This window comes from Dicentrarchus labrax, unplaced genomic scaffold (genome assembly GCF_905237075.1).
Source record: "Dicentrarchus labrax unplaced genomic scaffold, dlabrax2021, whole genome shotgun sequence".
NCBI lineage: Eukaryota > Metazoa > Chordata > Actinopteri > Moronidae > Dicentrarchus > Dicentrarchus labrax.
Genome location: NW_026136709.1, coordinates 11,859,528 through 11,885,913, shown reverse-complemented (window position 1 = coordinate 11,885,913; position 26,386 = coordinate 11,859,528). Strand labels below are relative to the sequence as shown.

Here is a 26,386-nt window from a genome sequence, read left to right as displayed (position 1 = left end):
AGGTCATCTATAGACACACCTGTGTGCACAAAAGAAGAAAAAGCAGTAGACAACAATAGTTTACACTGAAATGTATTTTTATTCCTGATCACACAAGGCACAGTTGTGTTTGTTTTAATTACAGTTTGTGAGATTTGAGTCAGGTTTGCAGGACTTAGAAAAGTTGGACTTGACCGTCTCCAAACTGGCAGACAGACAGACTGCTGGGGCAAACAGGCATAAACAAAGTTAAAGCTGTGCATTATCATTGAGATTCATGCCCTTTGTACTAATTTAGCACACAGTATAATGATGAATCACTGATAACTGTCCACATCTCCAAGAACTTGAGTTACAAAAATGATTAAAAAACCTGTTCTCATTATCTCCGAAATAGGATAAACTATACCCACAGTATTTTGGATTGAAATATGATGATAATAAGTTATAATGCAGCAAATCAAAATATTTTGGAATTGAGATACTTTTTCAAATCATCATTTGAAATCATTTCTACTGATTATGACTTCAGAGGTATATACCTTGGTGCATTGAGCTGGCATTTAGTGCCGGCTTGGCACAGCAAAACAAAAAATAACTGATGAAGAAAAAAAGATTTCTTTCATCCTGAATGACAATAACCAATTTACTGTGTGTGTGTGTGTGTGTGTGTGTGTGTGTGTGTGTGTGTGTGTGTGTGTGTGTGTGTGTGTTGTTAAAGAGCTACAGATTGCTGTGTTGTTTCCATCTAGGCTGGAGCGATATCCCACACAGTCTCATCAAAATCACTCCATCACAGCCGACGGAAGTAAGTGCCTTTTCCCCAGACAGGACGAGGAGAAGGAGGCTTGTCTACACTAAAAGCATTTTCACACTGCCGGACCAATCTCCAGCACTATTGCCGAGACCAAGGTCATTTTTGTTCAAACAGCAAAGCCCGAGATGATGTAGTGAACCGATATCCCTGGGTCAGCATGGTACATTCCATCTTGGTAGCATTGGGTGGTGTAAACTAACTCCGGGCTTCAGCATCCACAATTTTATGGTTCCAGAGGTTACAGCTGAGCATGCTGATTTTTTTTTTTTGAAGGTGTAAAAAAAAAAAAAAAGAAGCCCAGTGGATGCTGCAAAATGCCCTTATCTCGTCATGCGCTGTCAGCCCCAGATGTCCTGTAAGTAGCGTTTCTCCTCTCTCAGCCTTGCCAGTGTCTTCATGGCCTCCAGCTGGTCCACCTGAAGCTCTGTTTTGATCATATCCATCAGGGTGTCGTTCACATCTTTAGCCATGTTCTTAGCATCTCTGGTGAATAAAAGAGGGGGAAAAAAGGCCCAATACAATCAATAGGCATGTTTTTAAGACAGTACTATGTGTGTGTAAACACAGTGGCAAGCCACTTTTTGAAAACCAGCGAGTGCTGCCAGTCCAGGAGTGCATCCTGGAAGGAAACTGCGGAAATCTTTATCTTGCTGTTGCAGCATATTGGGGGAGATTCATCATCCTGTGGACCTAAAGTGATATTTCTTGACTCTCAGGAATTCACAGAGTTCTGACGTTTCAAAAAACATTTGCTCAAAGGTGCAGGTAAGCGGCCTGGCAGTCATGAGAGAGGAGAAACACAAAAAAGATGATACTGAGCTATACAAATGTCGACAGGACTCGACTTGTTATATGCCTGTGTGTTTTGCTTTGTCTTGTTGTGCTGACAGAAACATTGTGTTGTGATATGAAAAGGGGGGGGGGTATATATACTCCATAAAAGCTACAAACTGTCCAAGATATTGCATCAGTGTGAGGTCAGCAGTAGCAGAACGTTGGTTGCGATTATGTTCCGATTCAAAAAACGTGCTAACCTGCCTGTAAGCACCTTAGCACCTTTTGTAAATTTTTTATGAATCAAGTTCTTTGCCAGAGCTAGTCATCAGTTATTTGTTTTGATAGTCAGAAATACATGTCATATCATACATTCATCTGCTATATATATATATATATATATATATATATATATCTCAACCTCATTGAGACAAGGGGTCTCATTCCCAAGAGAGACCTGGTTAAAACAACAGCAGCAATACAACACAAAGTTACAGACAGACAGGACATTCAATACAGAGACAAAATGGAACACAAATCATAAAAGCAATAATTACAAGAGAGACAAAGTGGTAGTCAGATTTTAAATACTATGTTCAAGAGCCAACCCCCACAGATTTCTTAAAAGTGTTTTAAAGTCTCCTGGGGGAATTGTGCTGGACAGCTTCAGTTCCTGCTGTCGCATGTTCCAGGTTGAGGGGCAGAGTAGGAGAAGACTTTTTTTTTTTTTTTTTTACCAAGTTCTGTATGGACTGAGGGGATGGAGAGGGTAATGAAGCCCTGGGAGCGTAGGCAGCACTGTTTACATGGCATGTAAGTGGATAAATACGTGGGCAGCAGTCCAATGATGGATTTATAAAATAAGTTATGCCAGTGCAAAGTTCTGCACATGGATAATGATGACCAGTTGACTTAAGAATACAGAGTACAAGGAGTTTAAAACTGGTTATGAATCTCAGAACTCCGTGATAACAGAGCATCCATCAGATGAAGACAGGGAGCGGAGGAATTCATGAAAAAAAATATCCCCATAGTTCAAGAGAGGTAAGAAAGTGTCAGCAATGATCTATTTCCTAGCATTAAAGGAAAAACAGGACTTGTTCCTAAAAAAGAAGCCGGTGCGACTGAATAGTGTCAAATGAAGATGCAGAAGTTGGAATGCCAGTGCAAAAGCGCTCACACAACAATATATAATAGCATTACTGGTATAAAGATGGACAGATGCATTACTTTTGACCCACATCATGTAATTAAGTAATGTTTACTGTCTACATGTTAACTAATTTTAGCCAGTTTTTTTCTGTTGTAAAAGATTTGAGTTTTTTTTAAATGTACACATGAAATGTATGGTTAAATATACATTTTACTGTAAACAAAGAAAGTAATATACAATCGATCTATTTACAAGTAAATTCAAGGCTTCAGAGAGACGACAGCAACATGACAAAAACAGACCAGGAACGCAAAGATAGCCAGAGTGCAGAAAAGAGCTGCGAGTTAGATCCTCCGTGTCAGAAAATGACACTAAATTTGGATAAATAAAAATCAACAACTGAATTATTATCATTATCAGTGTCAGTCTTACCCGCAGACGAAGATGCAACCGTTACGTTTGAGCAGAATGTCAGTGATCTGTTGGCTGTGAAGTAGCAGGTTGTGTTGGACGTATTTGCATCGCGCTGCAGAGATGGTGGTGGCCGCCTCAGCCTCCTCCTCCTCCTCCTCCTCCTGGTCATCTCTGGAGAAACACACCTTGAGGTGGCTCAGAGTACCGCTGGACTCAAAGTCCTCCAGCTCCTCTCTGGACAAAGAATTGCAGAGACACATCCAAACATTTCAGGTCATTAAAAATACAATTTCCTACAAGGTTATTCCTGTAAGCTTGGGACAGGTTGTTCCTGGTTTTGTGAAAGCTTTGCCAGAGTCAGGAGAGCCAAGATGCAGCTGCAGATGTGGAGAAAAGATCATGTGATAATGAATGGCAGATTGTAGCTATGCATGATTTTATAGGGGAAAAAAAGCAGGCATATTTTTTATTGTAACTAAGACATAAATGTAGAAACGGCTGGTGTATTCATGCCAAGTATCAACACAGTTTTCATACTGACTGTTTATCCTTTCACACCCAACATTCCCTCAAGATATTTAGCAATAGCGTCAACCGCCTCACAAGACATATGACCCCCAGAACATTTCCTAAGAACAAAAAAAACCTGTCAAGCTCGATAAAGCAGAACACTGATGGGCAAAAGGTCTGAGCAAAACTGTGCCAGACAACCAATTTATCTTGTTTAACACGAGAAGTGCAAAAAAAAATATGGATTTCATAAGCAAGGTTGAGTCACTGTTATAAGCATCTTTTTACAATCAATCCTCCCAGCCTTGCAGTTGGGTGTAACCTTGCTCCCCCCCATCTGTGGTCTGCTTGCCAACTACTCCTTCTTCTTCCTCAGTGTTTTTACAAGGCCCGGGGTGCTATTGGAAGGGAAAGAAAGAGGAAGGTGGTGAGGGAGTAAGGGTTTACTGTGGCTCAGAGCATCTTGTTTAAAGTTAACCAGTCGGAATGAGCAGAAACACACACGCGGCACAACCGCACACACACTCATTACAAGCCGTGGCTCTGAGATCATGGGTGAAGGTCTTCGCCTCAGGGGTCTGTGTTTTGCAGTAACCCCTAGACTAAAATAAGGCATTTTTCAATAACACACAGACACAGTGGTGTGAATACTGAAGGGAGAGATGAGTTTTGTTGACTTTGTTCTAAGTGAAACATCCAGAATTGTTGCTTCTTCTGCAATGTTTACCATATAACCTTTAGTCATTAAAATACATCTCATTCTTCTTGGCCAAGATGTGTGATTACAAAGGCCGTCTGAACATGAGAGCAACAACATGAATAACAAGGAAAAGGATGGCAGAGTCTTGTTTGTTTGACGCGCAGAAACTGGCGGATGACAGAAGACGGTTCATTTTCTTGAAAAAACACAACAATTGAGGGTTTCTGAGAGCCGAAACCTGCCAGCCTCCTCGGAGTGTTTACACACATAACAGCCTGTGGCGATATCCCGGACCCTAACGTGCACCCAGCAGGCCATCCAGTTGTGTTTCCCCTACAGCATGAAATCACTTGCCATAAAGAAGCAGAGAAATCTGAGGGAGGGGAAAAGGATAAGTGCAGTGGAGGGGAGAGGGGAGGACGAGCTTGATGTGACAAGCAAGCAGATTGGCATCAACCTCTCAGAGGGATGTTAAGTGCTGTGGCTGATTGAGGCACATCGCAAGCCTTGTTTGTGGGAAATTCAGAACCCCATCGGAGAGTTACACATTCTGTCTTGACATTTTGTAGTATTTATATTGAGCATAAAAACCTGTTTTTGCTATATTTATGGAAGTTCAAATTCCCAACCCTTGCTTACAATGACTTCAGCTAAACTTTTCTTAAAAAAAATCTGGGGCATTGAAAAATGCTGCAAACTACGCTAAACCTCTTTCTGCATTTCCAGGCAATGCCAGACATCAAATCACATTTACTTTTAGAGAAATCCAACAGAGATAAATGCCGGCAGGCCATTCAACTGCAGGTATGTTGTTCTCATTTTGCTAACCTATTTAAATCGAGTACAACTCTTCACGGGTGGCTCATAAAACACAGACTAATCGCTTTGGTCAACACTGTGGGGGTGTTCATCAGAGAAGCCCACACTGTGAACAAACACTGTGTACTACCTGGCTGTGAGCTGGTATTTAACTAAGGGATAGGGGAAACAAAGGGGAACAAACAGCATCCTCTGTGATCTATTCTTGTGTGATTAAGGATGCTAATCCATTCACACTATTTAATCCTGCAAAAGAACTCGATCAGTGCACAATCATGCTGCTGATACTAGCAAGAGCTGATCAATTAGTGTGTAGTCAGGACAGAGTAAAGCCAAGACAAACTGATAAGAGCAGTGATCTACTCACAGGTGGATGTCAGCTTACAAGGAATCAGGAAAACAAGAGAGATCTAACAAAGGTCACTAATATTCATTCAGTTTTTCTGTCTGCTGTTCGGTGCTGGGAAGGTTTTTAAAATAAACACAGCTGCCTCCTGCGCCTAGAAACTACACTGATGAGACGTGACTGATGAGAATTGCATGCATTGTATTGTTGAATGATAATAATTAGTAATAATTAATCTATTGTGTTTGTCACTATGCATGACCCCTTTTAGTCATTTGATCTATTTTTAATATAAAAATATGTATTTATACATTAATATTATATATATATATATATATATATATTAGACATTTGCTATTTTTTTTAACATTACTCTTGCTAATAAATAAAGATTTAACATTTCATAAGAGATTTTTTAGCTTCCAAGCTTAACACAGCCACATATTTTATCAAACTGGAATTAGATTCATAAAAGAAATAGCTATGAGGACCCAACCATAGAAAAAAGTCACATAACCTCCATGCAACTTCCTGCCTTGAGTCACAATTACATACAAAGGCAACAAAACGCTGTTGCCTTGGCTAATTTAGCGTTGTATGTATGTTTTCTTCACATACATCTTACAATATATCCTTGAGCTGATTGCTTGATATAGTGTCCAATAAATAATGCCCATGTACGGAATGGAAGAAAGAAACCCATTATATATCATGTAAACAGAGAGTGAGACGTACATTATGCAGGTCACAGATTTCAGTACATGGAATATGCAGTGGCAAGGTGAAGAGGGATGTGGGTATGGGGAATAGTATATCTGACTCACAAAAGGTTAGGGGAAATATGTGTAGGATATGTAAATACATGCGTGTGTGGGCTCTGTGACTAAGCACAGAAGTGAAAAGCAGAAACACAGCTTACCTGAACAGGTAGTCTTGGTTCCTGTGGCGACAACCGAAGAACAGCCAGGTTTCGCCGAACGTGGCCTCGGGGTTCTCCTGCCTCTCCTTCTCTCTGAAAGTCAAACAACGGATGTTAGCGGTCAATCAATACTAACAGACGACCAGACCAGATGGAGGAGAGGGAGTCCTTCCTCGCAGCAGAGGTTAAAGAAGAGTAGTGACACCATTAAGCACTGTCTGCAATGACAGTACACTTAGTGCCACAATTGCCTAATGCACGGAAACGACAGTGCGTGCTGCAGCGAGGACATTATATGTATTATTAAATTTCACCCAAACAGAAGGATAGATCCCATCACTATAAACAGTTACTGAAAATGAAACCGGGGCTTGTGCTTTGTGTGTGGGTGTGTGTTTCGCGTACACTGACTGTGTGTGTGTGTGTGTGTGTGTGTGTGTGTGTGTATGTGTGTCCAACTGCTTGAGTGCAAAAAAAATAAAAAGAATTTTGCTTCTGCAAAAGTGATTCCTCTTGTGGCTTGGGAGTTTGGCAAAGCTCCCAGAATCCTTTGCAAGCAATGGCAACGCAGTGGCACAAAGCGGCTCTGAGGATGCCGGTATCTGTGCCGCACACCTGCTGCAAAGGTGACAGCTCTCTCCAAGATAACAACAGTTGACCCCCAACCTTTCATGATGCCATCAGTCAGTCGACTCTCTAAAGAGCCCCGCATTATCTGTTACCCCCGTCTGGAGGGAGGAGGGGAGATGAGAAAAGAGAGAGGGGGTGTTGAAGTGACCAACCACGACGAGGGGCTGAGGAATGCCACGGTGAGCCACTGAGACTGGGCTCTTTGTGCTGTGCTGCTGCACTCTGAGGATAAGGCGCTGACTCCCCTGAACCCCACCCTTTGATTTTCACCAACAGGCTGAATCAAGCTTTGTGTTTTCCAGAAGCCCCAAAATATAATAGCTGCCAACTCTTTTGCATGATGAACTTGTGTATATATATAAATATATATATATTATGCGGATTAGTTTGAGCGGCGGAAAATTAATCACGTACTATTTTTAAAAAACGAGACCCCCTCCAGACATGTTTCAAACACATAAAATACAGCATGCAGTCGAGGACATTATTACTATCCTTCAATCTTCACTGTAATTGCATCTTACAGCACAGGTAAGATGCAATCTTAATACTGTAAAGCAGGACTGACAGCAAAGGAAGACAATTATTAGGTTAGTCAGAAATAAAAATAAATGAAATAAAAAGGGTGGTCTTTTTTTTCTCTCTCTCTTTTATAGTGACAATAACTACATTTCCACTGGCGCCCATGTTTCAGCGTATCCTGTCTCATTATTTTGCCGTCTAAAAACTACCTTTTCCAACTTAATCAGTTCCATTGCTTCAGTGATCCCTTCTTTCTGAGTTAAAGCATTCTAGTTATTCATGATTACCTTCTTTGTGACCACACATAACAAAAGAAAGATTGTTTTATGCTTTTGAAGAGACTCTGCTGAAGTTATGCAAATGTCCCAGTATACATGATGATTGTGGTTTGAGTGGAATGGCTAAATTAGTGTGGCTCATCGCTCGCTTTGTTATGCCAAACCAAAGATCTTTGATTTCATTGCAGTCCCACAACAGATGGAGCACAGTTCCTTCAGCAGAACCATGTTTTATACACTTACTGTCATCCCTTATGCCTATTTTGTGTAGCTGTGACAGGGTGTAATATAATCTGTTAAGTATTTTAAAATTGCTTTGGTTTGTCTGCCTTCCATATATCATTCCAGGAAATATCATCGTCCGGTTTATGGGGGGGGGGGCTCCCTCGATAATTGATTGTTGGCGCTTTCATTCAATATTTTGTAATTTTTTAAACTATATTGTTTGACATTTCAATATTTTAACAATGATGTTTTTGTTTACCGTTATATCTGAGTTTCTGCCATAGCGGTTCATTCATTGAAATAGCTGTGTTTATTCCAAGGATCTGGGCTGCATTATTGTCTTCTGAAGAGTTTTCATAAAAAAAAAGACATTTCAGAATCCGGATCAGAATAAGGTTTATTGTCAAGTAACTTTTTACGTATGAGGAATTTGCCTTAGTACATTGTGAGTCTCTTTCACGTCAATGTTTAAGCTAATTTTTCCAAAGTTTCCAATCTTGGCTCACAGAGGGATCAAACAGCTCACTGACTTGCTGACAAGCAAAGGGTGCTGATATCATAAAGGGCAATTCAATTAAATCAGGAGCTTTTTTGCATATTGAATTATATTCAATAATTTCCTTGTGTTATCAGATAATGATCAACTTTTGATGAAACCAGAGTGGTCAGTGTCTATCAGATTTAAAAAGTACAGAGAAATTTTCCCTCTTAAAAAATAAAACAAGCAAGGCAATCAAAATTCATGTTAGAAAGATTTTGGAAGCAAATATGGAAGTCAAAACTAAAGTCAGGATGTAGCAGGAGAAACTTTTTTTGTTTTAAAGAAAGCTAAACTTTGTTGCTATTTCCCCCAAAGTTGCTAATTACTGATACAAATTTTAAATGGTTCAGAGGAGCATGGAGGGCATGGCCGAGCATTTGTTTCATCTGCTTCTAAAGGGAGGTGTGACAAAAAGTTTGAGAACCACTGGTCGAAGTAGTTTATCGAGAAATATGCCCTTTGTTTGTTTTGTTTTAGGTTATTGTAAATTCAATATCTTTTGTTGCTTGGACAAAACAAGCAATGTGAAGAGGTCGCTTTTGTTTATAAAAAAAACAAAAACTTATTCTGTTTTCTGACATTTTATAGACTTAAGGATTAACATATTATATTTTTTTAAACAGATTAATCAATCGTTAGTTGCAGCTATACACTAATTAGCCTTAATGAAAAATACATTAATGCAAGCCTTACTGTGAATACTAAAACAAAGCCTAGTCCTCATTAATTAAATGAGAAGTTGACCAGTTAATAAAAAAAGCTTTGGAGAAGAAGTTTGTTTGAACTTTATGTCTGTGAATGGGGCTCAGTAACAGAGCTGTCTGGCTGACTTGATCTGAACACTCAGATCCCATCCATTAGCATCCTGGACGAGATTCTTCTGATCTGCAAACAGCCTCAAGTAAACTCATTTTAGTGGGCTCATCTCTCTCCTCTCGCCGCCTGCCCTAAAGGGATCAATACCAATATGAAAAACCTGGATTCCATTCTGAGTAGACCACACCGGCGCCTCTCTCTGAATACAAATCACATCACATCACATACCCACACTATAACAGCCTGCAACACAATCCCAGGGGGAAGGCAGCAGCTACAGAGCACTCCATTTGGGGTCGAAATCAGAAGCGGTTGCCTTTCAGCTCCATTCAGATGATCAGCAGGAGGGGGAAACTGCACGGAAAGCCGAGGTGAAGACTTGGTAAACATCCCAATTATCTCATATGTTTCATCCGTTTTTCTCTTGCAGTTCAGCACGAGAGGTGCTGAGTGGCTTTTTAAGCAAAAAATACAACAAGAACAACAACAAAAAAAAACCCTAAATACAACAACAGCTTGAGGCTTAATCACTGAAATTACATTGCAAAATTACACCCATATACATTCAACGTGCTGAATTTAGAATGTTTTCATAATACAGTACAATGCTGAGTTGCAAGATGCTGTAGCCTAATTGCAATCAGCTGTCTGGTTAGACTGATAAACGGAAGCTCAATATTTGTTCACACAAACGCACAAACTTTAATAAAGGTTGTCATATTGAATGTGCCAAGTATGCCTGCTGGCAAACCTAAATATTAAACTGAGCAGACTGATTTTTTCCAAAAGAAAAGCTTGTTAGAGCTGTTAAGGAGATTAAGGCTAACCACTCAGTTAAAATACAATATTTGTCTAACTGTCACTGCTCCCAGCTACATAGAGAGACAGTGGAAATCACATTCTCCATAAAATCCTTCCACGCAAACCACAGCAATCAATACCAGACTACTGGAGGGCCTTATTAAAATCTCCTGGTACCACCAAGTGAGCCCCTGACCTTTAGAGACTCTTCTTCCACTTGTTACCAGCACTACAAACTCATACAAAGTACTTTTGAAAACAGCCATCGATTAACAGTGGGAGTGGAAGGGGGGAGAGAGGTAGGAAGATCGAAATGTCCCCATGTTGTTTTGTTGCTAACAGGACCTTTCTTGGGCCTCGAGGCAGATACGATGTCCCGTTGACAAACTGGTGATTGTTATCTCCTATCAGAGTGCAGCGTCAGCCGCCGAGGCTTTGTTTGGAATCTCAAGTTAGATTCTGTATAATGCTGCGCACCATGATAGGTTTTTACAATCCTCCAGCACAACACGCAGCTGGCAGGGGAGAGGATGAGAGACACATAGAGAGGGAGAATGGACTGAGGAGACAGTCAGGCTGATGAATTGGTTCACATGAGTTTATGCTCTAACAGTGAAGGGTCTCTTGAAAGAAAAACAAAAGAATACATTTGAAATGTATAAAAAGAAATTTACAAAGATCCAACATTGAACTCGCAGGATGCATTTGTTGAGGGGTTGTGGTTGTATTATAAAACAAAGTCTTCCAAAATCAATCAAGGTCTGACTGTTTTGGTTGCACTAACAAGCAGGTCTGCAAGGACAGACCATTAAATAAAATACTCAAATGTATATTTCGAGCATCTTATATTTCAGAGAGCAATGTTTGCATACTGCTGTAAGGATCAAAGTAAGACTGATGTGTTCATATCACTACCTTCCACCAGGGTACCGTCCCTCTGGCTCAACCTTGATCATTAAGAAAAGGAGTGGTATAACCAGGTCAGTTGGAAAAACGTGCGCTATCTTCAGTGCTCCTGCATCCCAAAGGCATATACACCTCTCACCCCAGATGACCACTCATCCTCCCCCCAAATCTTCTGCAGACAATCCACCAACGCTATCACTTCAGCCGGTGCCGTGTCACCTCTCAGAGCAATCACCCAGTGATGCCACCCGCCTCAACGGTGCAGACGTCCAAGGGATTTAGAGACAATTGGAGTTGACTGGGGCACAACCTCATTTATACAAAGCCACCCAAGAGTTAGACATGTCAGTCCGACTAAAAAGGCTTACTTCGCTTTTGAACAAGTCATGGTGAGCTATGGACCTGGTTCGACACAGGCATTAGCCTGGATACAGAAGCTTCAGTCACATTAAATCCTTCTGACAGGTCATCATCTTGCAATCTTGATTTAACTGTCAATTCAGAACCTCAGAAAATTAAACAAACTGTCACGTTTTCTACCAAATGATAGCTCTCTCCAAGCATTTGGACTTACAGCAACGCTTTAACAAGCTGGAGAGAGCTACGACATACTCAGCTAACAGCCAATATCCTCACACCACCTCTTCGGCAATTACAAGCAGTGATTTACTCCAACAACGCGGCCTCCACCTACTGGACGTTTTACTTTCAAATCAATAACACCGCATGTGCTGCTATGACTGCTGGCTCTTCATTACAGGCACCAGTCATAAACCCGCGCATCGGAGAGAGTGCCTAATTTATTCCTGTTGAGACAAGCGGAGCATCTGAAATAATCCCTGACGTGATCACAGCCCTCGCCGTTAGATTTATTATGCCTTATGAGATGTACATGACGTCAACTTTACTTTTATCGGCTTTGAGCGGGGTCTCATTTAATTGTCTCTGCAGATTACTTGAAAATATGCACAGATGATGTGCACTTAACATCACTTCACCATTGTGAATATTCATTACTGGGTGCAGAATTTTTTGCTGGAATAATCGGTGTCACACAGTGCAACAATCAGAATATAACCTGCATGTTTCTGATGCTTGACATGAACATTTACCTGACCTACTTCAGGAGAATATCTTGTAACATGTATACCATTGCAGGATCAAGTATATTACCACATAGGGGATCTCAATGTACACCCCGGCTCTATTACTTGATAAAAATGTTACTTACTATGGTGCAAGATAATATCATAATGAAATGTACCATACCTTTGCTGAAGGAAACCAATGAAGGGAGCAACTCCTGTACCCGGTCCAACCATTATGAAGGGCACCGACAGGTCAGATGGAGGCCGAAAGGAGCAGTTGGGTCTCAAACTCACATGGATCTAGGGTCAGAGGCCATTAGCAAGCATTTTAAAATAATGAGAGTAATTAGAACAATGCTGAGAAGCCACTGTGGGACCACCAATCTATTAATTGATCTACTTAATATTCTAAGACATACTAATAGGGAAACTCAAGAGCTCCAACAGGAATCCATAATAGAGTCTGTGGTAGAGAGGATTTTCTTGCTTTAATTTAAATTAATTCTTTAATTAACCATACACAACGGGCCCAAAGCTTGTTCTTTCTTTAATCTTGTACATTAAAAATCGAGTTTCCAGAGAAGCCTAAAACATGTAATAGAAACAAGTTGACTTTAGGTCTGCAGGTTCATGGAGACACTGCACAATTTTCTGATATTCTGCTCCACACTTGCCTCCTATTTTACTCAAGAACCTCTTGAGCTGTAATATTTGAAGAAGAATGGGCAGCCCAGCTCTACTGGCATTTTTATCGAGACAAAACTAAGACAAAGAAGAGGGATGGCAATGTAAGGTGCAGCAACATTTCAACCTAGCCAGGAGGGGTACATGTATTTTTTTTCTTTCTACTGCATGAGTCGGGGGTTGCAACTATTACAGCACCTGAACACTGGTACTCGCAAATATGAGCCCTTATCAGCCAGGACCAAGAAATATATCAGCCAAGACCAAGAGTTCACAAATTTGCACAATCTAGTTGCAGCTCTCCATTTTCCAGTGTACTCATTACCTTTGGCAGAGCTGGGCTGCCGGAGGATTCAGCCTTCCCTGGGAAAACCAGGACAGGATTGATGAGGTCAAACAGCCAACCGGTACACAAGCCTCGCCTCCCCGCAGGCCGCCCAGAGCATGCTGGGAACTCTACTACATTGAAGACAAAATGCAGCTTTCCTGGGTGCCTAAGACAGGAGCTATAGAGATGGTACCACAGAGAGTTTGAGATGGAAGAGGACATAGAGATATAGGGAAACGACAGTGTGTGAGGGTTTATAGGCATATAGACGGTGACAAGCAGGAAGATGAAGTGAAAAACAGAGTGGAAAAACAGAAGCAGGGGGAAAACAGAAAGGCACAAGCATTACAAGGGAGGACACAGAAAACAATACTCCTACAAATGATGATTCACACAAACCACCTTTAGAAAACTCTAGTTAAATAACAGCTGATCAAAGTATGAGGATACGCAGACATTAGATGTGATGCCAATTACAAACATGGACATGACATGGAAATGTGCATAATTATAATCAATGCCAGTGATTCCAAACCCTTTGTGTCTGACGTGGCCCCACACCCTTCATCAACATCACCTATTGTGTTTTAAACATGCTCTTTTGAATGGATTTTAAACATGTTATTAAACTCTATTCATTGTTAAGTGGATACTTAATACAATAAGCCATTTTTATCGACAGAGGGAGTGGGTCCTTCTACATGGACCCACTTCCATCTTCCGTTGCACTGCCATGTTTCTAAAGTAGCCCAGAATGGACAAACCAAACACTTGGTCTAGATCGGGCATTTTTTTGCTTTTAGTTTTAAAGCCACCCTAGTTTCTCCTAAGCACTAGAAAAGGGAGATCTTATTCAGTTGGTTGCAATCTGCAGCTAAATCAATCAATAATGTCACTAAATCCTACACACTGGACCTTTAAGCTACCTACTCCGACTGCTTATCCATTACTTTTAGCTAATAAATCCAACCATTCACCCATTACTTTAAGTTACCTATTCCAAGTGTTCACCACTATCCATTATTTTAAACTAACTATTTCAACTGTTAATCCATTATTTATATCCAACTATTTTAATTTATCTGTTTGGATGGTAACTATGTTTTACAAACTCGCAAACATGTGGATATATATATTGTTTTAATAAATTTTTTTAAATTATTATTATTTTTTCAAATTAGTTGAGATACTTCACAACCTTTCCACATAACCCCTGGTAAGTATAGCCGGTAGTACCCCCAAGGATAAAGGTTATCCTGGTTGGGAATAACTGATATGCAGACTGACATTTTATATAGAAAAAATAAAATAAAAATACAGCTCGGAGTGAGCAAAAAATAACTTCCTGTCTGTCTTGCTTTAATAAAACTGCGTCTCCCTCCTCTCCATTCCAGTCTACACTGCCGGCTGAAGAACTCTCGCTTTCTCATCCTTCACTCTCCAGTTCCTGTGGGCCACTAGAGACCTCTATTGACCACAGCATCAATAATGCAGGCCTCTAATGTCTCTGCACCATCTGATAAACTACAGCCACCATCTCTCCTGTTCGTTCACTATCTCTCTGGAAACACACACACACACACACACACACACACACACACACACACACACACACACACACACACACACACACACACACACACACACACACACACACACACACACACACACACACACACACACACACACAGCTAAGTGAGGAACTAATGAGAGGAGCGGAGAAGTTTTGACATTGCGTTAGATGTTGCTGTTCCACATGAGCTTTAAAGCAGACCTAATGGGTACTAGCTTAACAGGAAGAGCAAATCAATGACTAAGTGAGGCAAAAAGAAGGAGCACTTGGGCCTATTTAAACTAAGCACAACTTGCTAAAAGATACACAATATTTACAGTTCATTCATTTGTGCATGTTTTTTCACCCATTACTGATCTTATTAGGGAATTACATCTACAAACACCCATCCAAACAAAGGCGCACACAACATGGACTACAACAAACATACAAACACATACACACAATAATAATTAGTATTGCTATAAGGTCTATATATATATATATATATCATGAATTCAGATGTTTTGTTTCTATTTAAAATAGTTTGTGAATGTCTCCCTAAATGAAAGTTCATTTGAAAATGCCACACTTTATATTATTCATGGAGCTTCCCTTTGATGTTTTAAGAAACCCTATCGAATGTCAGCTTATTTGAAAGCTCTATTCACCACTGTAAAAGAGTTGGCAAAATAGCAGATCTGCAGCGGAAAGCAATGCATTTCCTAGCTGCCAATAGTGCAACATCAATATATATTATATTATGCGAACTCGACTGTCTTGTCTAGTAGTACCTAATAAACAATGTTGAGGATTTAGCAATATATCATGATGCAGATACAGGGATAAAATAGCCACAGAGTGATAGGGTTTCAGTAATAAATATATATACACAGAACTACCTCTTTTCTTCTTGCAACACCACATACAAATGACATTTCACAGTTAATCTTATGCATCTTCTTTGGGTGTATAAAACCTCCTATACAACATCTTGTAAATATTATTAATATTTATGAACTTTGAGACGGAAATTTATACAGTCCTCTTTGTTAGTTTCTATTTGGCAATCACGTTGCCATTTAAGCCAAACAATGTCTAGATTTTCTGATGTATTTGAAATAAACGCTGCATGATTTTCAGAAATATTGCATCTTCCTCATTATTAAGAATACAGTCATGCTTGGAAGAAGATGGCTGCATAAGAGACCCCTGAGGAGAATAAATTAGGGGTCTAAACAAATGAGTGGAAGGGAGGTCATATTTCTGTTGCAGTCACCATTACAAAAAGATAAAAAAAGGAGTTTGTAAATGTAATTCCTCACTTGTTGCGAGTCCAAAAGAGGTCAGTTTCACGGATTCTTTAACTCCAAAATTAGGCCAGTATTCTCAAAATATATGGAAACACATCCAATAATTCAATTCTTCTCCATTAACTACTCTCTCTTTGTACAATTTCCTAATGAAGGGTTATTATTCAGCTAGTAGAAATTAGGAAGACAGACTGACATGCGTACTCATATGATATTTGTTATTCCAAGTAAATGATGCCATAAGAGAACATCTGTGCGCAGTTTCATGCAGTGCAAAACGTAAGCTGCATTCTTATTTTTCTGTCACCTTACCTGGCTGCTGAATAAGGCCTGGGCTGCAGTTTCGGCAAATGCTCTGAAAGGCAAGCACAACTGTCAATCATCCTGCCGTATTGCTAAGATACTGTTACACAGACACCCATGACAGAGAGGAGACAAAATAAGTGAAAGTCATCTTGGTCCATTGAGACGTCCTACCTACCAATCTATCCTCAGTAACCCCCACCCAGGTTACAGTCTTGTTTCTAGGACACACTTCTATATTTATGAAATTACAAACTCAGGGTTATGGAATCCCAAGTGTCCAGATGTGGAGCCAGTAGGAAACAGATTGCTTATGCAGACCTTATTTCAATGCCAGCCATGAAGGTGCCCTCTTTTGGGTAATATGCTGTGTGCATTGCATCTGTGAGGATGTGTCAGAGAAATCAGGAAAACTTATAAGAGTTCCAGGTAACTTTTCACCCTGTAGCACAAAGATTAGCCATTCGCTACACTATTACCACCACCAACTATTAGACATGGGCAAAAAGAATGAGAGTTGTGTGATGTGCTAGTTATGTACTCCCTTACATTTTATTTGTATCTCAGTGAAAGATGAACCTGGGAAAGTAAATCTGCACCATATGCACCAGCTGAGGCCTTACAATAACACATTTTTCTGCTAAATTGCTTAGAAAGACAAACAGCTGGACTAAATCTGCTCTCTCCTCTCTTGCTGGATTTCTCCGATATCTAAACAGCTCAGGGTGTTAGCCAGACCGCCCTGCACTTTGACATCCATTTCATCTCTTTGAGCTGAAGATTTTTATTTTTTTGTATGGTGATGCATGAAACACTTAAAAGTTTCAAACAAGGTTTCGAACAAAAACATAGGCTTCGCCCAAACAGCAGTCTTCTACTACGGTTTCATCCAGATTCCCTCAGATACTAAAAGACCAAAAAAAAGTTCAGGGGGCTCTCACTTTTCTCACATTTTTAGAGAGTAAAGAACAGTGGGCTACCGACATACGGGCTAAACCAAATATACATATTTAGGATGGTAAAATATATAGAAAAAATATGATAATTCTGTTGTTTACAATTGATCCAAGAAGCGAAGACATTTGTGCTCAGGTGAGAGTACTTTACCATTCAATGTTAGACCGTACGTCAGTGTGAAAGAAGAAAAGCATCTGCCATCCCAATCATATAGAAAACAAGTTTGATGTTGTTGTTCTATTCACACGCAAAACACGATGGCCCAGTTCTAAAACTTTAGGCTCATTGCATTTCTTTTCTTTCTTCCATTATTCTGCATCCAACTTTTTGTACAAAAATGGCTTCAAAAGAATATAGAAGTGTGTATATACACTACTCACAAAAAGTTAGGGATATTCCACTTTCGGGTGAAATTTATGGAAAATGTAAAAAGTTGATGCTACAGTGATATTATATCATGAAAGTAGGGCATTTAAGTAGAAGGTCAAATTAAGATCACCTGGAAAGGTTATAGTGCATTTTATGTACATTCTGAAATTTCATCCAAAAGCCGAATATCCCTAACTTTTTGTGAGTAGTGTGTATATATATATATATAATGTTATAACTGATGTTTCTATTCTGGTTTGGTATTACCGGAAGATGATGTTTGATAGGTAACTGCTGATTCTTTCCTTAATCACTTTGTCTATAAAATGTAAGAAAATACTGAAAAATATCAATTACGATTTCCCAAAGCCCAAAAGCCCAGATTGCTTGTTTATTCTACCAACGCTCCAAAACCCAAAGATATTCAGTTCACTATCATATGAGAGCAGAAAAGCAGTAATCGCTCACATTTGAGAACCTGGCACCAGAGAATGGATGAATGAACTAATTGATTAATAAACTAATCTTTGTAGGTCTATTTTTGATGTTTGATATGTAGCAGTATCTTGGGCCAAATGTTTGGCAAGACATGGGGGACAAAAATTTAACTTTAGTGAGGACTTTCATCCTGAAAAAGAAGTTTAAATGTTTTGACCTGGAGGCCCGTAATGTATTAAACACTGGAGGGCAGGAAAATTTACAAGGAGACACTGGCCTTGCTTTATTCTAATCAATATACTTTTAAAGTAGATACAACTCACAGTTTTCGTCATTTGTAAATAAATCTTAGCAATTAATTCGGACTAAGCTTCAATGCAATGGAAATCTTGTTTCTCATATAAGGGCAGAAAATAACCCCCTGAGGGGAAAGTCTTTTTGGACAAAATCATCACATATAACATATCCAGCAATCCTTTCTATCACTGGAAACACACACACACACACACACCTCTCCATCAGACGGTGTATCATGTACGTTAACACAATCCTCTGCTACTGCACGATGCTCGAGTTCCTGCCTTTCTATCACAGAGTGACAGCACATGTCCGAAGCAGAGGACAATCAATCCATCATCTCACATCACTGCACCATGATGATACTGCTGGTAGATACAGCGGATATATCACTTTTAAAACCTCTGAGCACTAAGGTTTTTTTGTTGCAGTGAGTGGCTTGAGGACACACCTTAAAATATGTATTTTAAAAGAAAAAAGATCTCTGTTCCAAAAAATACAGTCCCAGGGTCCCCGATATGTTTTCAGAAATGATCATTTTCAGGGGTATCATCGATCATACTGCACAACAATATAATCTATTCCATCTCAAAAGTCTTTCTGTGCTGTAATTTATATGCAGAGGTACCATTTTGGTGGAAAAAAATTAGATAGCAATGTGGTGGAACATAAAAGTTATACTTCTTAAGATATATGGATAGTTTCTTTGGCTGCAGATGGAATTAGGGGAGAATTAAGGAGGTTGTTAGCATTAAAGCATTCAAAGGAATTCTCCTTGGGAAGATTTTTCCTTTTTTTAATAGCCTACAAATGCTAATTTCAAGAGACTTCTGAGAAAAGGACCTGCAAGCTCATGGTTTTCCAAAACCATTTAAAAGTTTTCCATGGCATTTATTATATCTTAAATGAATAAAAATGGAATTATATGTGATATGCAGTGTGTTCTCTGTGACCAGGAAACCTTATTTTTAAATTTCAAGCTTCTCTGGGGGGGGCACTGGGACATATTCACTTTACTTTAGTTTGCTTTAATTTTTTCCACAGGTCACAATCGGGCTAAAGAAAGAAAAAAAAATAAAAAACTGCACCCTGGTACAATTTCATTTGAGCCCTGCGGTAAAGAAAATTGAAAAAGATGCTCATAGACAGCATTCAGCTCTCAGGGGCTATGACCCCAAAGTTTTCATCTGACCTACTATGTGAAACAATGGACCATATAACAAGAGAGCTGACTCTGGAAAGCAGGTATCTTTCTCAATTTGTACCCAGCATTTACTTTTACACCCAGCCTGCACTTGGCCAAAGACATTTGGGCTTAGAAACATCTCTCCTCATTATTTATAGTTAGTGTATAACAGCGTAAACTCTGATCAGCAAACACCTCCCCTTCGGTCAGGGTAATGAACCACGAACAGAGCAAAAATTGCAGCACTGTACTTTAGCAGCGACACACTGAGTCAGAGATGACCATTAACCTACGATCCAAACTGACCCTGCTCGCTTGTGTCCTTGCAAAAGCTCAATGACTCACCAGTAAACACCACCCTGTCCCCCAAATAACAGCTGTTGCCCCCGAAGGGCCTCCAACACCGCATTTTTTACGAGGGCACGATTGTCGCGATTTCCAATTTCTGCATCAGTTCACCACTGAAAAAAAAGGTGCTGTGGTTGGCAAGTAGACCAAAAATAACTGACACTGGGGTAAGCCAAGAGCTGTGACACAGCTGTTTTAGAGGACAACTCAACTTGTATGTAAAGCTGTAGCCAACTAATTTCACTGTCTGGTAAGTTTCAGTCAAAGCTTATTAGATCTATACTGAATGACTGGCCAACTATCTTAATGAGCTGGGAGAAAATGGTACTTTTCTTACAACTGTTGGCTCAAAGGGTCAAATTGGGGTTGGCATGGATGGCTGACAGCAGCAAAAATCGATCAATATTATTAACAGGGAGGGATATAATGAATAAACTGTGAAAATGTCTCTTGACTTGCAGCTACAATACTGCCAATACAGTCACAGAAACTGTGACACAAAGACCGTATTTGGGCAACATGAGACAGCGAAATGAGTGTTGATCCTTTGGGGAGCCCTCTGATATACGTTGTCTGACCATTCGGTATAATTAAATGCTCTGACAAAAATCAGCCCTGAGACTTTGCTCTCAAAGCCTGCTTTACTGGGGCTACAGTGACCCCTACTGGAAGAAATTATCCAGACAGACAAACCAGCCTGAATATAATAGACAGACTTGACATAACCTGAGGTCTTTTCAAAAGTGGAATAAATTGAATGAAGTCATTTATTCCACTGATATTTTGTGCAGGTGCAGTCTAAATCCCAATCTGCTTCAGGCAAAACGAAAGCCTGCATTTAATTAAATATGCATCTATTATAATAATACATTTGTAAACAAACTGAAAAAAACAAACAACAATATATCTTAACAATAAGCCAGAATATTAGTCTGTTTTCTCATTAGTCACTGGATGAATGTTGCACATTCAATGCACCCATTTGCTATGTGACATGAAGATTAATTAAAATAAAAACAATAAAAAAATAAATATGATTGTATGTCATACATCTAGCAAGGACAGTTTTACCCCAAAAACAAGATTGTTATGGACCCTAAGAGGTCTGAGTGAGTGAGATAACAGCAGGCACTCTGACCTATGAGGAGGCTGAGAGGAGGCATGCAGGATGGGAAGGCTGACAGAAGCTCCAGGACACTTAGGCTTGGGTCTCTCACATACAGGTTGTAGTCTGCGGTGCCTTGTTTACTGCAGAGCTCCTGCAGTCTCCTCCTCTGCACAGCGTCCCCTGTATGCTCCACCAGCGCTCGAAGAAATGCCTGACAAAGAGGCAGAAATCAGAAGTAAAGTAACTTGGAGACGTTCTGCAGTGATTTGGAAGTTTCCATTCACACTTATAAAAAGAACAGGCATTTAATACATTTTCAAAGACTGCTGGAGGACAAACTTCAATGCCACGTTGTGCACAAGCCGTATAAAAAAAAAACTCTTAGTTTTCTAAGTAAATGAAAACTGTAGTGGTAGACCTTGACACCAATCCACTTATGGAATACAGTCATTTTATTTGCCTCATAAAATTCTCATTTTAGACATTTAAATGTATTTATCACTACAGACAAATGAGCAGAGACAAAGAGGCATTCTTATAATCCTCAAACAAAATTCTTTAAAATCCAGTAATGCAATCAACTCATATGTTAAATGTACAAAAGAAGCTGCTGTTTAACTGGTATTGCATCAGTTATTGTTAATCCTTTGGTAGGCTGTGGTGTTAATTAAAGGATTTAATGGAGAAGTATTAAAATACAACTCCTGAACAACTTTTGGAGTGATTTTTACTTTATTCTGCAACCATCACTCTGATACAGTAATCGCAACTTATTTAAATATTTGTAATGGGTAAGTGTTCTGTATAATTTCAGTGATTCATTATAGTTTATGAGGGCATGTATGGAGAGATTAGTGGCACATTCTTGTAGCTTGCACTGGAAGAATTATTATCCCCATCTTCCAATCCATCCCATATAGACAGAATTTCACCACTATTTGACTAGTGTCAAAAAATAGTGTCTGCATCTGGCACAGTCTCTGCATGGCTTCAGTAATAATATTCATATTTATCTCAATAGAAATGGCAAGCCAGTACATGCCAAGTATATCTTTCTGTATCTGCTGCTGTAGATTATTGGGAATTGCACGAGGCTGAGGTAATTATCTTTCACTATACTAAAAAATCATGAGCATAAACATTATAGTGTTGTAAATGCTTTAGTAAAACAGATTAACTGCTCGGATTACACAGACAGGTGTTGTAAAATAAAACTCTTACTGCCTTGTAAGTCTGTAGTAACAGTTTGACCTGAAACTGTCCATTTGTGTGCAGGAATTTAATAACACAGGGGAGGAAATGAGACACAAGTCTTATATACAGCAGGGAAATGAACTGATGGTAACCGTTACAATCAGGATGTACTACATATACTTATGATACATTATCAATTTGAGCTGAAAAACAGGAGTAATGTTTCCCTTAATGTCACCTAATTCATCATACTGACTAAGCAATATCTTACTGCATCACATATCAAATGTTATTATGCTGTGTGCCATAAGGGATGGTGTGTTGCAAGTGCTGTGTAATTCTGCGCCCTGAGCAATGCTGCATGCTCAGCTAACAATACTTAAAATGTTGTATTGATTAATAAGCAACTGGATTGCTGCCATATTTTCGACATTTTACTAATTGTGTCCCTTTCGTCATTCAGTGTGCTGTTCTCAAAGAATTGTAAATTACTGATGCAGCTCATGCCAGAAGAAAATGAATGGTATTCATTTTGGCCTCTGTAGATAAGAAAGGCTCATTCTTAGGTAACGAAAACACTATGATTCTTATTTTCAGGTGATTATACACTAATGAAAATATACCTATGAATATTATATTATATGAATATATGCTCCTAAATGTTACACACTGGACTTTTAAATAATGAACTTAACTTGCGTGGTAAAAACCTGAATGATGGTGTAATCCTGTGGAAGAAATAACTTGAAAATAGACAGGAAGGTACACAAATTAGCTACTGTCACTGTTTAGTAATATTATTTAAAGTATGCTGCAAATGTAATGATCCGGAGAAACTCGCACATGGAACAGTGTTAGGGACAGTGTTAGGCACTGAGTGCAAGACTGTGACCATTTTACATTTCTGTGCACCAAATGTGTTAATCTTCATTGCCACAGAGGACCAGGCAAGTTATTATTTTCAAATATTGTCATTATTTTAGCCTAGTACCTACACTTAATAAATACAGTCTTGCCTGAGCTTATCAAACCAAACTGTGAACCCATGCAAATTTGTCATGACAGACTATTTGACTACCCATGTGCCTGTTCAGTAAGCATCGTAAAATAAATGGGAACATCCGTGTCAAAATATAATTGCACTTCTTCATGAGATAAAACACACTTTTCTCCCAGTTTTGACAACACAAATAAAAGCTGTGCGCTCTAGCTGGAAAAAAAAACATGACACCTAAAAAATTGTTTCCCCTCTTAATATGCTGATACACTAAAACAACAAGTATGGATGTCATAACAAAAAGTGTCCTGGCCAACGCAACTTAAAAAAGTAGGTAGCTGTATGTGGATATAAAGTACCTTCTTAGGAACGTGTCTAATCTCTAGACACCATGTGAGCAGGTACAGCAGAGAGATGTTCTGGGGAATGTAGGGTGGCACCTGGGCACCTACAACCAAGAAGGATGACACATTTGAGAACTATTATAATGGGGTAGACATGAATGTCACAACATTAAAAAAAAAATGCAATGTTACAATTGTAAGTATAGGGCGCATGTTAAAGTTATTTAACAGCCCCACTTTACCTCTTTTCTTATTGTCTTTACGTAGAGAAATGTGTACTCTGTGGTTCCTCTGTTCATGAAGGCCCAATCTGCGGAGCATGTCCTCCACCTCAGTGCCCCTGTTTGGGCAGAACACATCAAACGAATCTCCTGGCTGATGTGTTATCGTTGGGTAAGCCTAAAAATGTACAAGAAGCATTAAAAGTTCAAATCTCAAGTTGCAATTCAAATCTAAATTCATACTGCAGGTTTAGAAAAATTCAAGCTTACAGAGATGTCCAGCTCTAAGAGTAGGGCCATCTTTACTGAATCTCCTCTGGTCAGCTGAACTGCCCTGGATATGGAAACCTCATAAAGAGTGTCTTTGTTTAACAGTCCATCCATCTGAAAGAAAAAATGTATGACATGAAGGGGTGGATTTACAGTAACAGCACAAATACTGCTTTTATCTGCAGCATCATTCCTCACCCGTTCCACAGAATCCACCTCCTGAAGAGAGACATCCAGGTACAGAGGAGGTAGAGCAGGAACATTGAGTGACGACTCTGACAGCGGCGGCAGGGAGCGTGTCAGTGAGGCTGCCAATTCAACATGAGGAACTCCAGTATCCTTGGTCTTCGTCTCTGGTGCTGATGTAGAAACACTGGCATCACCGTGAGACTGGGAAGCCAACCCAGGGCTCCCTGCAGGAGAAGCTGGCCTGAGATCAGAAACAGCAGTCTGTGTAGCAGAAGCTGAAGGTGAAGCAGCAGATGCAAATTTAGAGACCGGTTCTACGGATGCTCTGACCGACTCGCAGTTCTGGCGCTCAGCGATGCTTAAGAGGTTTAGTTGGACATCTGGTATGGATGAATCAGGAGTTTCCTGTGGTGAATCCCCTGCTTCTCCTTTCAAGTAACCAGTCCTATCAGAAGCCATTTTTGATAAGGCTCCTTTGATTGCTTTCCACAGTCCGTCTAGCCAGGGGTCCACAACCACCTCCAGCCTGGAGAGAAGAGAAGTCCACACGATTATACACACAAGAGTAATAAAAAAAGAGGAAAAGAGACGGTAGGTTAAAGGCAAAATGCTGAAAGTTGGATTTCTATACTTCCTTTCTCTGCAGAACTTACCCTACACCATCATCTGCATATCCCGTTGCATAGAATTGTTTGGCTCCAAGTTCCTGTAGACGACGCTCAATTGTCTTCCCACAGTTGCAGAAATTTGCATAATTTGTGTCTCCTAAAGCTGGAGCATACAGAGGAAAACAGATGAAGATTTTCTCAAGCCAGCAACTCTTTCGAACAGTAAACACTGTGCACTGCTCTGTATTGTAATGACTAACACAAATATGTCCCCCATATTGGAAGATGAACTGCAGGAAAACGCTACCTCAGGCGTTCATAATAGAATTTACCTAAAAGTGCATAGGAAAGGTGTTTATAGTGGTCAGTGGAGAGGGTCTTCTTCTTGATGCGCCTTACAAATCGGAGGGCATTGTCTGGCGGTTCCCCATCTCCAGTAGTAGACACAATAAAGACCACTGGGCTTTTCTCCTTCTCCAAATTGTACTGGAACCAGTTATATGATTAATCAGTGAATGGTGCTTCCACTAAACCCATTCAAACATTGCATTAATATCCAGAAAAATCCATCAGGCAACATTACATTTACTAAGACATTATTGATGTGTTATTGTGTGCCTGCAGCCATGCCTTAGAAGATCTGCTTCGTGGGGGAAAAAAAGGGGATATAATGTGCAACAGCTACCTTCTCATTGTGGCTCAAGCAGCTGAGCTCTGCAACCAGTCCGTGCTCCTCTGCCACCTCAGCTACCCCCTCTGCTATGGACTGCGCTTGGCCCTTCTGAGACCCGTACAGCAGCACGAACCGAGGCTTTACTTCACAAGGCATGCTAGAGCGGAAATACAACATCATTTGTAGATTCAAAAACAATACAGTCCAAAAAAAAACACTGCTAGTGAGCTTATCAAAAACTAAAAAGCATTCCAGCTGCCGACTTGTGTTTGTCATGGATATCTGGGCTTACCTACATACTGCACATGTTGACAAGTGACGGACAGACTGCCACAGAGCAACCCTGAACACCACCATAAAATACCCGGACGTTGCGTCATTATCCAACTGCATGTGGAGTCCAACATGTTATTTATCTTTTCATATCTAAACGCTAAAATCAAAAGCAACCACGCCAAAAAGCTAGCGGAGTTGAATGTTTTTAGCTAAATGTAAGTTACTAATGACTGACAACTAATAATAATCAACTCTGACACGCGAGAGACAAGTTTAGTTACCGACATCTGGATGGTGTCTTTTCGAGCTAAAGTTAGCCTCTTAGAAACTATTATTAGAAGCAGATATAAAGACTATGTGGAGTTCTTGAAGATATATTTTATACCTTTTCAAAACAGCTGTGGAAATTCACACAGTCCGATCCTTCCCATGGAATTTGATTAACACTGGGAATCTCGCGAGATCAGGGCACTCACTGAGATTGAACGTGATC

At 39.8% G+C, this 26,386-nt stretch overlaps 1 protein-coding gene across 4 annotated transcripts; it reads right to left on the bottom strand.

The window, feature by feature from the left end:
• Nucleotides 1-59: 59 nt before the first annotated feature.
• On the bottom strand, nt 60-26,362 carry mtrr (5-methyltetrahydrofolate-homocysteine methyltransferase reductase). 4 transcript variants are annotated; one of them, XM_051410471.1, is made up of 16 exons: nt 26,279-26,325; nt 25,910-26,004; nt 25,630-25,774; nt 25,277-25,430; nt 24,990-25,107; nt 24,346-24,862; nt 24,148-24,261; nt 23,899-24,055; nt 23,672-23,760; nt 21,152-21,332; nt 16,428-16,470; nt 13,248-13,428; nt 12,420-12,538; nt 6,432-6,524; nt 3,156-3,371; nt 60-1,279 (listed from the first exon to the last, which is right to left on the bottom strand). In XM_051410471.1, exons 2-16 carry the CDS (start codon nt 25,972-25,974, stop codon nt 1,135-1,137), a joined length of 2,337 nt encoding a protein of 778 aa, XP_051266431.1. In that variant the 5' UTR covers nt 25,975-26,004; nt 26,279-26,325; the 3' UTR covers nt 60-1,134. The 4 variants fall into 4 exon arrangements, with proteins under 4 accessions (XP_051266431.1, XP_051266432.1, XP_051266430.1 ...); XM_051410472.1 differs by lacking the exon at nt 25,910-26,004 and having other exon boundaries at nt 26,279-26,362; XM_051410470.1 differs by lacking the exon at nt 26,279-26,325 and having other exon boundaries at nt 25,910-26,256.
• Between the last annotated feature and the right edge of the window lie 24 nt (nt 26,363-26,386).

Excerpts from the sequence above, each read along its gene's own strand:
- mtrr (XM_051410470.1), bottom strand. The coding sequence starts at position 26,010 with ATGCAGTTGGATAATGACGCAACGTCCGGGTATTTTATGGTGGTGTTC. Across the intron at positions 25,108-25,276 it reads CCTTTCCTATGCACTTTTAG|CTTTAGGAGACACAAATTAT; the intron begins GTAAATTCTATT and ends TGTATGCTCCAG. Across the intron at positions 16,471-21,151 it reads TCCTCTCAGCCTCCTCATAG|AGCATTTGCCGAAACTGCAG; the intron begins GTCAGAGTGCCT and ends CTTGCCTTTCAG.